The sequence below is a fragment of the Pagrus pagrus genome (genome assembly GCF_965226575.1).
Source record: "Pagrus pagrus genome assembly, chromosome: 5".
NCBI lineage: Eukaryota > Metazoa > Chordata > Actinopteri > Spariformes > Sparidae > Pagrus > Pagrus pagrus.
In genome coordinates, this window is record NC_140189.1 from 23,040,086 (window position 1) to 23,058,724 (window position 18,639).

An 18,639-nucleotide genomic window follows, 5' to 3' on the forward strand; every position below is an offset into this window, starting at 1 on the left:
TTTTTGTTGCAGAACCCCAAGTCATCCATCATGTCGGCAGAGAAGAGAGCTCGTCTGAGGAGTAATCCAGTTAAAGTGCGCTTCGCAGAGGAGGTGGTGGTCAACGGGCACACTCAGGTGGGAGTGAAAGCTGTTGTGAGCCACTGATGAATCACTCTCATTTCTGGAGCGCTCACACTTTTGATCAGTCTTTACTTGGTCTTATTTTCTAAGCTGTCACGCAGCCTTTTCCTATTTTATCTTTCCTCGTTTGATATTGATTCCTGTCTGACCACACTGATATCTCTCACTTCTCTCCACCAGGGAAACTCTCTTCTCTTCCTGCCCAATGTCCTCAAAGTCTATTTAGAGAACGGACAGACAAAGGCCTTCAAGTTTGACAATACCACCACAGTCAAGGTATGCATTAAACACATGTTTGATATTTAAGACATAATACGTAACATTTCTGCATTTTAAGCTAGGGTCGGTCAGTCACTCTAGAAGCATGCTTTGTTATATTTATAGAAAATCTTTTAACATCCCGACAGCAGTCAATAAATAAAATGCTTTGACAAATAAAACAGGAAAAACAGTGGCTGCTGCAGCCCATACAGTTTTCATTTGGTCCAGAAACATTGGACAAACTACCCGTCTGTCTTTCTATGTACCTGCACTCTGCCATTTGCACTCATTTTGTGTGAACAGAGTCTTGCACAGGGCTAGGCGGATGTATAGCTAAAGCTATTAGCAAGCTAGTGGCACAAGAATGGCAGAGAAAGTGCAGCCAAAATTTCACAATGCAAACATGCTAGCTTGACAGCAGTAAGTTCCACAGTAGCCATGTTTGTTGTTTATGTTCATTATGATAATATTAGAGTTTTTTCTTACATGTGAGTGAGACATGAGGTAGTTGGGTACGAGTAGCGATGACAACGATGTGCTGTCTTCAGCACACTCCTGGAGCAGCTAATGTTAGCATAAAGCGCACCCCTATAGCAGTAAGGAGTAACTGTCGCGTCGTTCATGGCGTGTTACATTCATGGTGGCTGTTTTGCTTGCGTTTAGATGATTGTGGCATTTTGGCATTTAACAAAGTTGTTTGTTTATGTATTTTTGGGAGGGGCAGGGATTTTTAAGGTTGGATACTTTAAATTTAGTTTGCCCTTGTTGGTTTCTACATTCTCAAACTAATAACCCAACATAAACCAAACTCCAGCTTTAGATTTCTAAAAATGACTAGACCTTTGTCGTATATTTTGTGAAATTGTAGACTAAATTTTTCCAAAAATGCTAAACCTCAGAGAAGTAAAGGTGCATTTCATTCGGTCACCTTTCGCTGTAACTACCAGGGCAACATCAGATAATACATCAGTGAGTGAGAGAGGAAAATGGCCAATAAAACTTCAATACCTTATGTACATATCTGCCGTTTGTCATCTGCAAGGGTGGTTGTTTAACAGTGAAGAAAACAACTCCCATGACCCCGCACTACTTCAAAACATCATTAAAATACGCCTTTTGTTTTCATTGTTTCCATCGAGAGACCCCTAGTGGCAGAATTGACATGCCTTGTGTTTAAATCCAAGAAGAGAGAGGACAGTAAACCAACAACTCTAACCTATTATATGAATGTTTGGACTGGGTGTGTACTGATAACATTTACTGTGTCACTTCTGATGAATCACGAATGCAGGATGGGTAATCTGATGATGCATCTTGTTACTGCTTGGCCCAAGAGGCGGCAGCATCATTCTTGGGCGGCTGACATGTTTGTCAATACCAGTGTGCTCTATGAAAGCCAATGAGAAGAGATGTGCTATATGTTCATTTATATGACAAGCTGAATAAGCCGGATGCACCTATCTTGATAGCAATATGCAACAATTAGATTAAATCAAGACTTCAGGTTGATAGATAAATGACGTTATTTCACTTTTATTTAATATAAATAGCTAAATTTCACTGTGGCTGTTCTTTGACCCCCTCACTTTCTCAGTATTATGAGACCAGAACGAAAGCGTTTCTGCTGGAAGGCTTCCTTGAAAGAAGTGGGTGTATTTTGCAATTAAGCACGCCAAAATTATGGTGTGATTTCCCAAGAGCGTCAGAGTGTGGGTAGGCTGCTCTTAGCTGTTCTCAATGGTGGAATAATACAAAAAAGTATTAATTATATAATGTGCTTTCTGGAGGAGGGCGTTATGAAACATTAACAAGTGATGAGGAAGAGGATGCAGTGACTCACAGCTGTTAGAGTTGTTTTGTTGGGAGGACAGAACTGGATTGTAATGAAGTGTCGCCTCTTAAGTCCAATTGTGGATGTGCAGTCAGAGAGATGCAGTCATCATAATGAGCTAGGAGATAGATCATTGGTCTAGTAACTCACCGGTAGTCGCCTTCATGAGCACATTATTACTGTTAAAGCAGGTTTTGTAGGTGTATCTCAGTTTGTACTCCCAGGATTGAAAGGGGAATCAAATTTGACCATCTGCCATCAGCAGCCTGGGATGAAACTTGTTTGTCTAAGGGGGTCTGAACTGTTGGTCTTTCACCATTCCAGGACATTGTTCTGACTCTGAAGGATAAACTGTCCATCCGGGCCATCGAGTACTTTGCCCTGGTGCTAGAGCAACAGTACAGCATCACCAAACTACTGCTGCTGCACGAAGACGAGCTCATACAGAAGGTGAAGAAAACAAATCCACACACAAACATGCAAGAGTTGTTTATGGCTGTTTATATTACCATATATATATTACAATTTTCAGGTACTTTACTTGAGTATTTCCATTTCTGATACTTCTGATATTCTACTTTTACTTAACTTTAGTTACTTGTTTATCCGCAGTGGTATTAAAGAAACACTAATTCTCATAATCAGAACTTGTTTATGTCTTTATACGTCTAATTTTGTGTCTTCTCCAGGTGGTGCAGAAAAAAGACTCCCATGACTACAGATGTCTGTTCAGGGCGTGTTTCATCCCCAGAGACCCCACAGACCTGCTGCAGGATGACCCTTCTGCCTTTGAGTACCTCTATTTACAGGTCAGAGAAGCTAATTCTCTCCCTTATCCAAGACTTTGTCTTCTTCAACCTCAATCTGACCCTTTTCTCCTTATTTACATGTGCAAACCAAGTCTTAATGTTCAGACAGTTGAATACGTCAAATGTAGTTGTATATCCATTGTTTAATAGATGTAGCTGATCTAGCAACTTTCTCTAGTGTGCTCTAAAAACATTACAAAAATAGATCCATTGGGAGTGCCACTTATGTCATGTTGATTTATTGTTCTATGCGGAGTTTTTGCTTCCTGTTGTGTTTGTTTTTACTTCATAAATGGCAGTTTGGGTGTCCCAGTGTTGGTTTACTTGTAAAGATGCTCATGAGCTGTGTATTTTGCATTGTCTGACATGGTGTACGTTGGTGTATTATAAAACTAAAAATATGCTGCCGTGTTCAGTTGTACAGTGGTATGTTTACTGTACCGTGAATGCGTCTGCATTATGCTGTGATTGTGTGTGTTTCCAGAGTGTTGGGGACGTGCTGCAGGAGCGTTTTGCAGTAGAGATGAAGTGTAACACTGCCCTCCGCCTGGCTGCCCTGCACATGCACGAGAGACTAGATAGTTGTGGACAGACCAGAGCCTCTATCAAGAGTATTACGTGAGTCATATGTGTTTGTGTGTGCGTGACGCTTAAGGGTCACACTAGTAGGACACTTACACCCTGACTCCAGCGCTCCTCATTGCAGGTTTTGTGGGTTGTCCATCTAGAGGTTCGAGCTTGTTCTACTGCTGCAATCATTGTAATTTGTGGGGATAAGGGTGCACGCCGAATGCCCTAATCTATTAATGTGATTGAAAAATGTTTTGTGTGTGTTCATAAAGGTGTGTTTATCCGATTTCCTGTGTTTGGTTAAAAAGTTTCTTAATGTGTTTTTGAACTTTGCCTCTTTCTGTCTCTCTCTTTTACAATTTAAAGCTATAAATGCACAAACACATACTGTAGGCACAGTTCAATTTCCATAATGATCATCTCACTGACGCCCCCATGATAGATTAATATGGTTATGTACGTACGTCATTGCAGTCATAAATACTCTGTGTAATGCTGACGCAGGCTTTTTTCACCTGACATTAAACTGATGATGGAGTCGTGGTTACAGTTACACTGATGGGGCATTTAATTAAAATACAGTATGGCTGTTAGTAACATCTAGTGGCAGCTGTGGGAAAAAAAAACATTAAAAGATTTGTGTACTGTCCCTTATTTTTCATTTTTAGTAAAGCCTGTATTTGGTTTAATTAAATGTAAATTTAATGTACAAATTTCAAGGTACCTAATGTTAGGTAAAACTAATGCTATAGCAGCATCTGTGCTAACCGTTTGAGGAGCCGCCATTGTTGTTTTCAAATAAACACTCCCTTCTTACGCTGGTCGTCACATTCAAACCATGTTCATAGGACACCAATAGCTTGAAGACTGGCAAGATCATGTTATCTAACTAAATCAAGTGTAAAGTGCACGTGGAGCATGTGGGAGTCTGGCTTTGTTCAATTTCACTTTCTGCTTTAGTTGGCATTGAGGTAACAGAGCTCTTCTTTTCATCCCTCTGTGTGTGTGTGTGATGATGATGACAGGAAGGAGTTTGGCCTTGACAGCTTCATCTCTCCCACGCTGCTGGGCAACATGAGGGAGAAGGACCTGAGGAAAGCCATTAGCTACCACCTGAAAAAGATTCAGTCCCTGCTAGAGCCACGCCAGAAGGTAGAAACAGACTGATGGACGAGTGGAAGGAAGCATTGAGATGCGTAGAGGAATAGATAGTGACAGTTTAGTCATTGCTTTAGGGTACTTTTTAGCTGACGCTTACCGTTACTGCTAATCTCTGTGTGGTGTATGAAGTGACAGCAGGTTGGGAGACTGATAGATGGTGGGAGGGTAATTAAAAAGGAAATAGCAGGACTGGGGCTTGGACAGTGTTTCTGGAACACATTTCTCTGTGGAGAGCATTGTTTTGATCAGTGACTCAACAAGGACATTCCTCCTGGTTTTCTTTCATTCCTCGTCTGCGTCCTGTTCTCATTCTCTCTTCTCCACGTCCACCGTGGCGTTGTAGGTAATTTCTGCAACTCAGGCTCGGTTGGCCTACCTCACTCAGTTGGGAGAGCTCATTTCATACGGGGGACGATCATATACAGCCACAATGATGGTAAGTGTTAGGAGACTGATATGCTAAAGTATGCACCATAAACCAATTTAATGTCATGGTTCGGGGTTTTAAGTTCAGGCATTTCCTAGGTTTTCTCCTCATGTGCCATGTTTTGCTTTACACTTCCTGTCTTTGTCTTTTTCCTGCCTTTTCCCCCGTTCACCTTCGTTTCATTTGTTAATTGAGTATTTAAACCTCTGTTTTTCGTCAGTTTGTCTGTGTTTCCTGTGTCTGTTTTCTCCTTGCGTGTCCTCTATGTCCCATCTTTCGTTCCCTATGGTTTTCTGGTTTGTTCTTGGTCTTTTCACCTGCTTAATCATTGCCTGCATTTTGATTTTTGGAGTCCAGCCCTGTTATACAGCTCGCCCTCTGTTTTTCAACCTGCCTGCGTCTGTGTTTGCGTCTTGCTTATGTCCTGGGTTTTTGCCATCATGTCATTATTCAACACATTTATCTATGTCGTTTTCCTTTTTTATTCTGACGTATGCTTCCTCACTCTCGCCTCCGCTCAGCTTCAGGACAGGGAGGTGTTAGTCAGCCTGCTGGTGGGAGCCAAGTATGGGATGAGTCAAGTCATCAACCACAAGCTCAACGTGATTTCTACACTCGTGGAGTTCAGCAGCATCAGCCGAGTGGAGTTGCTGTCGGAGTCGGACAAAGTCAGCCTACTGCGCATTTCTCTGCACGACATGAAGGTATGGAAGTCATTGGATTCATGCAGATGGTCATCAAGATACTGGGCTCTATTATTCATAAACACATAGGCACTTATACACTGACACAGATATGGAAAAATGGATATTCACTCACCGCACCACATTTGCACCAAAGCTTGTGCTAGAGTAAATATAGGTCAATCATTTCTCCTCCAATACACAAACAGTATACAGCCTAAGGGGGTGTGTGGTAGCTATATAAAGCTAATTCTCTGGACTCAAAGGTGACTCTCTGTCCCTCTTTCTCCCACTCCTTCGCCTTTTCTCCCTTACCCTTTGGCTTTAATCACTACCGCTTTACCTTATCTTCTGCCTTGCCCTCCCCCTCTCAGCCATTTGCCTTACTGATGGACTCTCTGGCAGCCAAAGACTTAGGGTGTCTACTGGGAGGCTACTACAAACTCCTGGTGGATCCCACTGTCAGTGTCTTCCGTCTGGGGCGCCCAAAAGTGAGGGTGCACCGGATTCCTGCTGAAGAAGGTGTGTGTGGAAGGTTCGCCGTAGTAGAGGGCGTGTGCTATGAATCCCTATCAAGTGAGCAAAAGTTGTTTCACTTTAAATTATAACTTTCTGGCTCTGGCCTTTTTATAGACATATTTTACATCACCAGCCAGTATGGGTACGGTTAGAAAAGCCATAGACCATCATAATTTAAACTTTATTCTGCTCTAATAATGGACTAACAATTTTTTTGTCATGCTTGTCTGGTGTTGGTGTTATTAGGTTATGTGTCTCGCTGCTGTAGTGACTCCGACGACTCAACAGATGAGGATGACCCAATGGATTCTCAGAATTACAAACGCCCAGACCCAGCAAGTCAGGACTGGGAGGAAAGGAGGAGAGAGGAGGAAGAAAAAAGGCGAGAGGAAGAAAGAAAAGAGAGAGAGGAGCACAAGGGCAAACAGGAAGTGAAGATAATAGTGACAACAGAAGGTAAGGAAAATGAGGGTGAAGAGGAAGGAGGAGCAACAGGAAGTGGTCTGCGTAAATTTAGCATTATGGATGAAGAAATGAACCTGGAGACCACCTGGTACCACACTGACCCACGGGTCACCAGCAGCTTCTCCAGCTTGTCTAGTGGCTCGTTGAGTGCTGCCCTGGAGGACAGCAGTACTGCGGCCAAAGCCTCATCTCGTCGTGGACCACGTACAACTGAGGATCTACCAAGCTTGGACGTCCACCACCCCTACCTCCTGGAGCCAAAACGCCATCAAGGGCCCCTGCGACCCACCAACCTCAATTACCGTGGCAATGACAACTCTTGCCTTTGCTTTGCTGAGCTCTCCAAGGCCGATTTTCTCCCGAGCCCGCCTGAGGCCACTAGCGATGATGACAACGATGATGATGATGATGATGACGAGGAAGAGCGCGGAGTGGAGGAACTTAGGCGCATTTCTAAGATCCCCAGTTCAAGAGATTTGAGATTGATTGACAGCATGCCCTTTGATAGATCACCCATTAAAAGAAAGAAAAAGACCCCTCCCAAAGTCCCACTGAGGACGAGTTCAATTCCTGTGAACAAAGCTGGACAGGCCGAGCATCGCCTCTCCAGGGACGAAGAGGGTCTATTCCTGACACCTTCACCCAACCCTAAACCAGCTCTGTTTGTCAAAGACGCTGTCTCAGAGTCCGAGGATGAGTTTTTCGATGCACAGGAGAGATTTACTCCCCCAGTTCCTGATCTATCAGGTTTGTTTACAGCTTGTTTATTCTGACTATGCAGATGAATAAGATCCTTGTCACGTTTTCTTTAAGACACTTTGTCTATGGCAGCATGTTTGGTTTTTAAAATGTGACATCACAAAGGCATTAATATGATACAATTAGTATAAATCCACTGACGCCTTTCTCCTTCTTTTCTTTTGATTTGTCTCTGTCCCTCACAGACGCTGAGCTGGCTGACCGGCGAAATGCTAATCGGTTGAGTGGGACCTGGAATGGTCTTCCAGGTCTGCCAGGGAAAGAGCTGTCCTCCCCCCTTGCCAATAAAGCCCAATCCCCTAAAATCAAGAAGGAATTGGAGAAACTTAAAGGCCCCCCAAATCAACTTACCAACCAACAGCCAAGTCCAACAAAGTCATCTCAGAAACCTGAAGTTAAGGTCAAACCACCACTGGCACCCAAGCCCCAGCTGCCTCCCAAACCTCAGATCATTCCTCCCAAATCCCCCCAGCATGGGAGATCATATGCCCACTGCAACGGGGATGCCTCTGGACGTCTGTCCTCTGAACTCCTGGAAATGGAGCCAGACACCATGGAGTTCAAGTCTGTCACATCTGGGGCAGGTGGACTCCCTCTGTCTTCACCTCTGATCACAGCAGTGAGGTGCAGCAAGCAACCATCACCAACTACCACACCAGAAACTGATAAAAAGGCAAAACGGCTGGAAAACAACACAAAACAGAGTAAAGATCTGACGCATGACAATGGAACGCATGTTGTTTCCAATAATAAATCATACAACCCTGATGAAAAGGAAACTCCTAAAGTTGAGGGGAAAAGCAATGGGACTGCTCTACCCACAAAAAAGCCACCAAACCTACCCGCTATCCCGCGCTCTAATTCAGGTACAAAGCTAGCTGTTCCCCCTCCTGTGCCCCCCAAACCCACTTCTCCCATCAATTTCCATCCCTTATCACTACCTGCTAGCTCTCCTGTTTCCCCAACTGATCCAAGCAAAGGGATCTTTATGGACAGCATCAGTCCACCAAATGGTATCCTACCTTGGAGCAGCCGCAATGGCAGCATCCAGTCAGGACCCAGGAGGGTCTCTCTGAGTCATGAAAGCCTGTCACCCAAAAATACAGACGCACCTCTCACCCTTACCACCTCCCTCACCTCGACCAACTCCACAGGTGTTGGGGGCCTAGAAAAGAGAGAACCAGGAAGATCTGGATCAGGATCAGACCTGAGGACCAGCTCTTCTAGCCTGGGAGGCAGACTACCAGCTTCTGCCCTGAGAGGGAAGATCCAGGCTCTGCCTTGGTACATGACGCGTTCCCAGGAGATTTTGGGAACTCTGGATTATCCCTCTACTAGCTCCATCAATGGAGACACATCAGGATTCGGCTCTGGTTTATCTGTTGCCAGTGGCTTGTCAGATTTAAACAAAACCCCTGTCAAGGAAAAAGAGACGACTTTGTCCTCAAAATCAGGATCAGGAGGGAAAGGGAACATTTTAGAGGATGGAGCCGAGGTTGTCATAGCCACCATCAAAGAGGCCCAGGACGTGGCCTCGCACATGAAAAAGGCCAATGGGACAAACGGCTCCCACCCTAATCTGAGTTTTAAAGAGAATAGCGTACACCGGGGAAGTGTTTCATCAGAGCAGCCTCAGTCACGGCCCCATTCTGCAGTGGGGTTGGGAGGTGTGACCAACATGCAAATTGGAGGTGACTCACCAACCTCGTCGCTCGCAGATACTACTCCTCCACAACAGCACCGGGAGGCTTGTGGCTGCCGCACCGTTTACGCCAACTGTTTCAGTGGAGACACTGAGGATGGTGTCAGCTTTGATGAGGAGCTAACTGTTTACGAGTTTTCCCGCCGTACGCGCCCCAAACCTACACGACCCGCACCTGCATCTTCCCCTACAACACCCCCTCCTACAACACCCCCTCCTAACCCCAATATTCTGTCACTGCTCAAGGACAACCCCCGTCCACTTTCTACCTTCTCCACCGCCTCCTCTGAACTCAGTCCCTTAGTTTCATGTCCAGTTTCCCCCACAGTCTCACTTGGTTGTCCTCTGCGTTCACTTACAAACAAGAATTATGGCGGACTGAAAGGAGGTTTTGCTTCCCTACGTCAAGATATAGACCAACTTCTGCTGGTCTTAGAGAGGGGAGCACTTGAACAACCCCAACAAACATCATGTCAAGACTCAAAGCAGGATATTACAGGCATAAAAGTAGGGCCTGACCTAAATCACAATGGAACGGAAGGCAGTACTACCCCAGCACCCAGTCCGACTTGTAGTGGGACAAGCACTGCCACCATGACAGAGGCTGAAAGGAGCCTTCTCCAGGCAGAGGCTCGACGATTGGCATCAGGGTGTCAGCGGGCCACACGTGTGGGCTGGGCTCCTGATGAAGCCCTGCGTTCATTATCTAACAGCTTCAGTGCCCTGGTTCAGTTGTCAGCAGCTTGCCTGCGAACAAACCCGTGCCCTGGTTGTGAAATCTGCCATAATGTGAATCTGGACCGCAGGGACGACGACGATGACAGCGAGGAACCCATGGACAAGCTAAAGGAGATAGTGAGTCTGTACCGGGAGTTTGTTGGGGCTGTTGAGACAGCTGGAACTGGTGCTGGGAGTAAGAGTGTGGGCCTCGCTGGGTCTGGACAGGGTCAGGGGGAGAGTGATGGGGTGAGGCTACTCGCCAAACGCTGCACTGTGCTCATCTCCTCTGTATTCGCACTCACACAGCTCTTCCGGACACACACACTAGACACCTCGGACACGCCTGGACACGTCCCTCTCAACTTTTGATCTGTGAACTTTTACCTACTAATAACCCACTGACTCGAGGTGCGACAAAAGGCAACAGCACAGAGTGATCTGGTGTGTAACCCCTGTGTTCTTGTACAGTAAGTGCCATGCACACCACAGCACACAAACTTCAACCCACATTACACATACCCACATGGAAAACACATACACCAAACAGAACCCTAAACGAAGAGAGGAAACGTCGTCGTTTGGCCTCTTCTTGGACGCATATGGACTATGCATTTGTACATATGAATTTTATAATTATCTTATAATTCTCTTATTTTATGATACAATATGTGTATGTATGTAAGGATGATTTACCCGTGTATGTATTTATGTATTTATTTTTACAATATTTGCACCATGGTCTGTGATGTGCAGGTCTCTGGTGAAAAAAAAAAAAACTATGGATGTCACTGGAATTTTTATTTTTCCTTCTCTTTGAGACAGTATTATGTTATCTTTTGCTGCTTTAAAGATTTCTCCACTCTACAAGGTGTAATCTGTAAATTGTCATTTATCAAGTTTAGTATGACAGTACATTTTACTGACAAAATACTGAAAAATATACTTTATCACTCTTGCAAAATACAGTTATTAACTGATTTGTTTTATATGTGCAGGGACCGCACCTTTTTAAGGATTTAGTTTTTCAACATTACAGTCACATATTAATGGGATACACAATTATACCATTACAAAGCAGGGAGAGCACTTTTGACTGTTACAGATTGCACCTTTTTATGAGACACATACCCTTGTGTAAAGTGTTTTTTCTACCCTTACCCCAGTCCTGACTGACTTTGAGTGAATGCTTCTTGGAAATACTCCCATTACCCAAATGTATGCAGTATTATAACATTAATCTAGTTTTCATCCAAAGGACATTACATATACAGTACGATATATTTTCTGGGAATGTGTGGATGAGGCCCAGGGAGCAAAACTGGGGACCTTATTTATATAGTTAAAAAAAAAAGTTTTTGACTCGGCACAAGGGTGACTGTTAAACTATGTCCAGATGTAGCAAAGATCCAAAGTCTTAAAACACTGAGCCACAACTGTTCCCCACTACGGTTTCCTCTTTGGGCACACCACGTTATTAACAACATACTGACTGACAGATGGACTGACTGCTGTATGCTGGGGTCAGAAGTGTAGATATACATTTATATCTTTGTCTCCTATTCTGTCTCTACCTTAGTTTATGGCTATGCAAACATAAACTCCCCACCACCCCACACACTGTATTCTTGTTTTTTTGTGCTAACATTAAAAACAACAATAGCTGCATTATGTTTGTCTGAATATAATGGGTGCTTTCTTTGTTTGGAATGTTGGCCTTTGTCTTGTTTCGGGAAAACTTACTGCATTATGGATTGCAACGTTCTGCAGAGTTGCATGGTATTAACATTTTTGTCTATATAAAGACTCCTGTCTATACTGATGTCTGTGAATTGTCAGTAAAAGGATTACATTGCTCGATCAGTTTGCTGATGTACAGTGTTCACTAGCTCGTCCATATCACTTGATGTCAACACATTTAATGAGAGATTCGGTTCAGAGGATTTGCTTGAGCTGCCTTCGATAAACAAAAAAGCAATTAAGCTGAATCAGTCAGCAGTTGCTTATACAAATATGATAAGGGGATTAGCTGAAGTGTTTGGAGATAGATGGTAGATTCAATCTTCCAAACAGATTATTGGGGAAGGTTTTGTCAAGGTGGCCATGCTTAAAAAAATAAAAATAAGAAGGCAGTAGTCTTTTTGTAAGATTTCAGGGCTTCCAGATGCCATGAAGGTTATTTCGTTGCAGTGTCCATCAAAGCACCAACATCAAGACATACTTTATGTCTCAGGAGCATCTCTAGTTCATCAAGCAGGCCCAAACAGGGACGAGTGCCTGTGTCACCTATTTGTTTTGTTTATGTATGGTAAACATTCTACCGACATTTCAAAGAGGACAGTGTGTTTCTTCATGAGCAGTCACTTTTTCCGTACCCACATGCATTGAAGTTGATGTACCAAGAACATTTATTGTTTGGGAATAAAATTACACATTGACCTTAACATTGTTGAACATCTGGGTGTTTGGGTTTTGTCCACATACTAGTTATCAACTAATTTAATGTACCAACCTCCAGATCATGTACGCTAAATGACCTAAATATTGTCTATTGGGTCTAAGTGCACTGTGAAAATCCATACAGCAGCACCAGAGATTTCGCCTTTTATATTCCATGCATTCTTCCTCCTTTTCAGAACCGGGCGCCTCCATTACCAACAATGCAACTTTGACACTGAGTGATATCACTGGCAGAATTTATCAGACTACATACAGCTTCCTCTGGAGCCACAAAAGGCTACTTTTTCCACATATGCAGTAATATAAACTGTGTGACCTATAAACACACTTTAATGTGTAAAATTAATTTAGAGTTACACTTAAACTTTACCAGCCTGACCTAACATTAAACCCAGGGCTGAATATTAAAACAACAGCAAAGACAATGAAGATTTGAAGATATACCTCTGGAGTCTAAGTAGCCTCAACTTGCACTTCCACTAAACAACTGATACAATTAATGAGGATTACTGTGGGATTCCTTTCCCAGCAGTGAGTGGCTGTACTTCCACGAAGGCAGTGTTTATCTATTCATGTAGCACTGAGGCCTCCTTTCTCTCTATTTTTTTCATTTGGTACTGGGAATGTGTCTAAATTATTTAGAGAGCCAGCAGAGTTGGAGCATCATATCCACTCTTACTATTAAAATGCATTCTTAAATAATGAATTTGAATGTAAAAATTGAAGATTTCCTCTAAGATGATAGTAATGAGGACATTTGTGAGGGTGAAAAGAATCGGCGAGAGAGCAGAGAGGCTTTGTGACCACAGCAGCTCAACTCTGCCTGATCCAAAGTCCCCATGTCAGATTGCCCTTAATCTGATCATTATCAGCAGTCTTGACTTCTTGACACAGTAATCTAGAAAGTTGCGCTCAGCACTGTATCACATGTACAAAACGTGGTTTGACAGTGCAGCGCAGACAGAGGTGCTGAACTCAACACAGTATCTAAGGGTTTGCTTCATCCTTCATTATGATCCAGTGCTCAGTATGTTCAGCTTGACCACAATACATCATCGTAAGGGTGATGCATGCTTGTGTGATTGATTACAAAGAAAGGATTACGGTGCATATTTTGGCAAGAGCAGGGATGATAGATGAGACATGTTATTGTAAAGCGTTCGTCAGGAGGCGGACTGGCACAGAGGTCATAAGACACAGAAGCCATTCAGTTTCATAATGTATGGGTGCCTCGATTACATAAGTAAATCATAGTCATATGTTTTGCTGAATTAAGTGAAACCAAATTTAACAAATGTATCCTAGTAAACACCAACATAACAGACTGTTCACTGTCAACAATTTTAATGGATTGAGTTGAAACATTTCTTTCGGTTGCAGTTGATAATTTGACATTTTCATAGTGATTCAGTCACTTGTGCTTCAGAGAAAGTTGCATTTATAAACAGCATTACCTCATATGAGTGAGGGTGCCCCACTTAGAAAACCTCTTTCAATACAGTCTTATTTTCAGAGAGGAAGAATCCTGAAAAGATCACATGAAACGGTACACCGTGGACAGTCAAGATGAAAGGAAACTGGAAAAATAGGCTAAGTGATCCATTTACATGGCAGCTTGAGCTTTTTGTGCCACTGAACATTACCCTCTGCCCCAGTCTTCTCTCAGCACCATTACTGTTCAGTCTCTCTCTGTGTCCAAGCAGCATGCCTTTCCTCTTTGGGCTGTCGTACCCAGTGAGAGCTGCTGCGTGGTGACTGCATCTACTCGAGCTTGAAATCTGAGCCCATTATGTCAACAGATGTTACAGACAGAGAGGTGCGCAAGCGTGAGATAGGCAAAGATATACAAGAGTGAGCAGAGGAAGAGAGACACATGTATAAAAAAATTGATAAAAAAAGGAAACAAACACTGAAGAGTGTTTGGTTTTATAGTTAATAAATTAACCAAAAATTACCTAATGCAGGGACAGTGCATGGTCAAATGAATATCAAGGTTCTTTTTCTGGAGCTGGAAAAGGATTTGTTAAAAAACGAAAGAGCTGCGATTATTTCTTTGAACAGATTCAATATTATTTTTCTCCCTTCTAATAAATTATAAAAACACACAAGAACTTGGTGTGAATGTATGTTTTACTCACATATACATCAATGGGCACTTGTCAGAACTCAAATAACACATACACCCTGCCAGTAGCACTTCATAAAATAAGCCGAGGCAAAAAGTTGCAATTTTGTGAGGATTACCTGTTTAAAATGGCCTGCCCATGTCTGCTAGAAAGTATTTTCAACATGAATAACACCGATTTTGATCATTTCAATAATTTCTTAAGAACTAGTGTTCTGATCTCATCAACATATGGGCTGAATGGGTGGAGATGGAGCATAAAGAGAAATGAAATAGCCAGAGTTCTACTTGCCAATAAATCTTATTGTATTTCAAAAGTACAAAAGTGTTTCAGTGGCAGAAAACAGCCTCACAGAGGAAGTGCTCTTGGTCAAACAAGCACACAGACATTGTCAAGAAGACACACCACAGCACACATGAAGAATAAGCTTTTCCTACAAAACACTTAATCCAGACATATAATCTTTGCTTGAAACTGTGGGAGGAAAGCATCAGATTTCAGTTTGCTCCCTACATTTTAGAATGAAAAAGCAAATAGGGGCATTTCATTTGGACCCTGGCACAAGTTTTGTATCGGCTAAAGCGTGCGTTTTGTTATTTATACTTTGACAACAGTAAATAGTAACAATGGCAGTTTTATCTTACACCAACTGTTGGCCCCAGTCAGAAGTGCAACTTCATTGCTGTCTTTCAGTCATGGAAACTCCTGCATCCCAAAAATAGTGCCAGACAGCAAGTGCATCAGCTTTACTTTACAATTTCCTATCTATCCTCCAAACAGGCTCTATCACTCCATACAGGTTTTTCCCTTTATATACATGCTCATTCTCTCTAAATCTCATCTCCATCCTCCCCTCATATGATCTTCAGCAACAGCTCGTAGGTTGCATTGATGATCCCCCAGGAGAGGAGTGAACGGTGGTAGTTGAGGTGGGCCCCTCTGAACAGCATGGCCAAACTGCCTCCCCTTTCTCTCCACACTGTTAGCAGCACCTTCCTGCAAGGCTGAAAGTCTCCACCAACCTGAGACTGAGCCCTGGACTTTACCACATTTAATGGATAGAACATGATGCCAAGGCCTGCCCCCAACAACCCTCCACAAACAAAATCAATAACCAAGTGACCTGCTCGACTAGTGGCTTCTGGGAGCTGCTCCTTGATGGGCCCGCGGAGCCCAAAGAAGAGCACATTGCTTGGGCCGTTACGGAGGAGTATGGGCACAAGGCCACGGTAGCACTCTCTGACACCGTACTCAGACAGAAGTGTTCGGAACGTGTGAGCTGTGTTGTTGAAGCGCCCATAGTGCCGATGGTCTTGTAGGAGAGTCTGCACACGCTCGAATGGAGTCAGTAAGGCCTCTGTTGTTCCTGCCAACGCTGCAGCAAAGCTTCGGGTGATCAGCTCCGGCACACCGGTACCAACGGCCCTGTCTAGTAAGACTCTAGAGAAGTCCTCATACAAGCCAAACATGATGGCCACTGTAGTGCTCTTCTGGAGTAGCGGGGGCAACAGGCCCCGGTAAAGATTCCTCAGCCCATCCCTTTGGAGCTGCCGCACTGCCTCAGTGGCCGACACGCCATGCAGCTGCTGGCGAAACAGCACCTTCTGGATGGGGAAGGTCACCACAATGTTGGTAAAAGCTGCAATGGAGCCACAGACGTAGTGCTTCCCATGATTGCCCAGCTTGGCACTCAGAACCCCAGCAGGCAGCAGGGAGTGGCCTCCTTTAGTCAGGGCAGCCTGAGGCTGAGGTGTCCGGGCCGACTTAGAGTCCATGGTGCTAACAGCCATGAGAGACTCAGTGCTCCACAGCCTGTTCCTCCAACTTCACATTGGCACTGCACTCTTCTGTGAAATATATACACTGAGAAAGAGACAGGAAAGATCAGATATAATTATCAAGCTTCATGACCTTATTTTTACAGTTTATTTTGCCTTCATTTGACAGTATGGGACACAGAAAACATGGGAAAATGAGACAATGATGACCACAAAGGACAAATGGGATTCGATTTGGGCCCAATCACATAACTGTTTAAAACATTTAAAACACTAATAATAAAGATTTATTCATGTTTGTCAAAGATATGCACATAGACTTTTAAAAAGAATGCAGTTAATAGTAAATAACATTTTTAACATTCATTTTGCCGAGAAAATACTATAGAAATCAAAATACATGAAATCAAATGCAGCGAGTAGATTGTTAAATATTAAATGTGTATAAAACTACACTGTATAGTGCAGCACAATTTCTTTTTGCACGTCTGCCAATATGTCTGCTGATACAATTTATTTGTTAAACTCTTCTCTATATATTGTCTAAAATATAAATTATCAGTTGGGGTCTAGCCTAAATGGCCCATACATGCTACGTGTCAGCTTAAACAGACTGAAACGTTTACCCTCCCCAACCTGCTTTCAACATGGCCAACCAGGCTGCCCTAACTGGCCACTGATAAGGGTTATTACATCATTCAACGGACTGATAAGTGTCACCTTAGTTATGGGGGAGGAAAGCACAGCTATGAGCGGCAGAAGGCACTGATCCATTTATTTAATATGCGTTACAAAGCACCATGTATTCTACATTAGCACAAAGCTTTTAATGTAGTTCTACTTTTGCTGAAGCGTTAAAGGAGCCAGTGGCACACCCTACCACATACAATAACAACAACAAATCTGCTTGAGTGACACCAAGGTCTTACCAAAATTAAAAAAAAGAGGTCATCACACAGAGCATGTTGTCTTGGAGTTGTCTAAACATAGACCAAGGAGGAGATAGGGGTGGAGAAGCTGCGAGGTCATTAGAGGTCACAGCATGTCAACCAAAATACCACTCCAGAAATCCCTAGACAGTTGTGGGTCAGTGTGCCACGACTTTTGTGAGCCTGTCATGGAATTTAAAAGAAAATATAATAAAACTATAGTATACATTTTTTTAATATTATTGCACTGTTACCATTGTAATTTCTCAACACACAACTACATTTGATCACCACCAACATTATGATGAGTTTTCCAGGCACAGTTTCAACATTCAGAGTGAATGACCTATTATACGTTGGTTAATAGAGTACACCTGACTGCTGATGAGCTGATCTTTCATTTTGCTATGTCAGTGTTTGTCAGTGTTGCCATTTGTAAACCCGGAAGTACGCATTTTCCAATGACAGATGACGTTAAAAGTTACAATTTAAAACAATCACAACATGATACTGATACTTTTGCTAAGCAACACTATTGCGTAATGATAATTTTCCATTACTAAATCCTTACATACACAAACCCTGTATGCACTGCTTCCTTGATACTCGTCTTGTCGTGTCATGCCTGTTGTCCTGACATGCCTTCAAGCTGTAGGCTGGCACAGACATATGGGCCTGCTCTCTGTCAACTATTATATTACAACAAAGACACTAAGTAATTGTAGTTACTGCATGACTAGCTTGCTAACAGATGAACAAATCACCGACGGGCTAGCATATTTAGCGTTAGCTCAGTAGCTGGACACCAACATGCTAGGCTGGTTAGCCAATTCAGCTAGCTCAACAGTGCTAGGGACTGGGCCTTCGAGGTTATGCTAGTAACAGTCAGTCTAGTTGACGTTTAAAGTAAAGAGAAGAAGGGCTGACACGAGAACACTGTCAGATATAACGACTGCATGCTCCAGCATAATACTTGTCTGCTTAGCATGCTAAGTCGTTAGCATAATCAGAGTCAAATCGGACGAGTGCTGATTGATGATTGGTTAGGGACTTCGTTGACAGCAACTGAATGTCAAGAAGCACAAGAGCGTTGCACAGTTCTGGTCAAGCCGACGGGCTTATAAATTAGTCTTTACCTGCCGTGTACACCAGTCGCTGTCCTGTCCCCCGGACAGGTAGAGTGCAGTTATTCTCAGGGTAGCTGGGCACAACTGTAGGTCGTGTCTGCAGCCCCCGCAGCAGCAGGTGACAGCTAGCAGAAATGCATCTCCAGCGCATGCGCACTACTGCAGATTTGATAGTATACGGATGTGGCAACG

At 43.3% G+C, this 18,639-nt stretch overlaps 2 protein-coding genes across 4 annotated transcripts in view; one reads left to right on the plus strand and one right to left on the minus strand.

The window, feature by feature from the left end:
• The window catches only part of frmpd1b (FERM and PDZ domain containing 1b), a 29,296-nt gene extending 16,825 nt beyond the window's left edge, over window positions 1–12,471 (plus strand). Inside the window, exons 7-17 of one of the 2 annotated variants that reach the window (XM_084353039.1) lie at window positions 13–117; window positions 304–399; window positions 2,540–2,665; window positions 2,905–3,024; window positions 3,509–3,642; window positions 4,620–4,746; window positions 5,099–5,191; window positions 5,704–5,886; window positions 6,240–6,441; window positions 6,631–7,596; window positions 7,794–12,471. In XM_084353039.1, coding sequence (XP_084209165.1) covers window positions 13–117; window positions 304–399; window positions 2,540–2,665; window positions 2,905–3,024; window positions 3,509–3,642; window positions 4,620–4,746; window positions 5,099–5,191; window positions 5,704–5,886; window positions 6,240–6,441; window positions 6,631–7,596; window positions 7,794–10,399 — 4,758 coding nt within the window. In that variant the 3' untranslated portion in view covers window positions 10,400–12,471. The remainder of the gene's footprint in view (window positions 1–12; window positions 118–303; window positions 400–2,539; window positions 2,666–2,904; window positions 3,025–3,508; window positions 3,643–4,619; window positions 4,747–5,098; window positions 5,192–5,703; window positions 5,887–6,239; window positions 6,442–6,630; window positions 7,597–7,793) is intronic. The other variant, XM_084353040.1, reaches the window with a different exon arrangement.
• A 2,128-nt stretch (window positions 12,472–14,599) lies between these two features.
• Window positions 14,600–18,574, minus strand: slc25a51b (solute carrier family 25 member 51b). 2 transcript variants are annotated; one of them, XM_084352545.1, is made up of 3 exons: window positions 18,457–18,574; window positions 17,321–17,503; window positions 14,600–16,476 (listed from the first exon to the last, which is right to left on the minus strand). In XM_084352545.1, the coding sequence occupies exon 3, from the start codon at window positions 16,401–16,403 to the stop codon at window positions 15,468–15,470; it is 936 nt and encodes a 311-aa protein (XP_084208671.1). In that variant the 5' UTR covers window positions 16,404–16,476; window positions 17,321–17,503; window positions 18,457–18,574; the 3' UTR covers window positions 14,600–15,467. The 2 variants fall into 2 exon arrangements, with proteins under 2 accessions (XP_084208671.1, XP_084208670.1); XM_084352544.1 differs by lacking the exon at window positions 17,321–17,503 and having other exon boundaries at window positions 18,457–18,573.
• Window positions 18,575–18,639: the final 65 nt, after the last annotated feature.

What these genes read in the sequence shown, in the direction of transcription:
- slc25a51b (XM_084352545.1), bottom strand. Translation starts at nt 16,403, where the DNA reads ATGGCTGTTAGCACCATGGACTCTAAGTCGGCCCGGACACCTCAGCCT.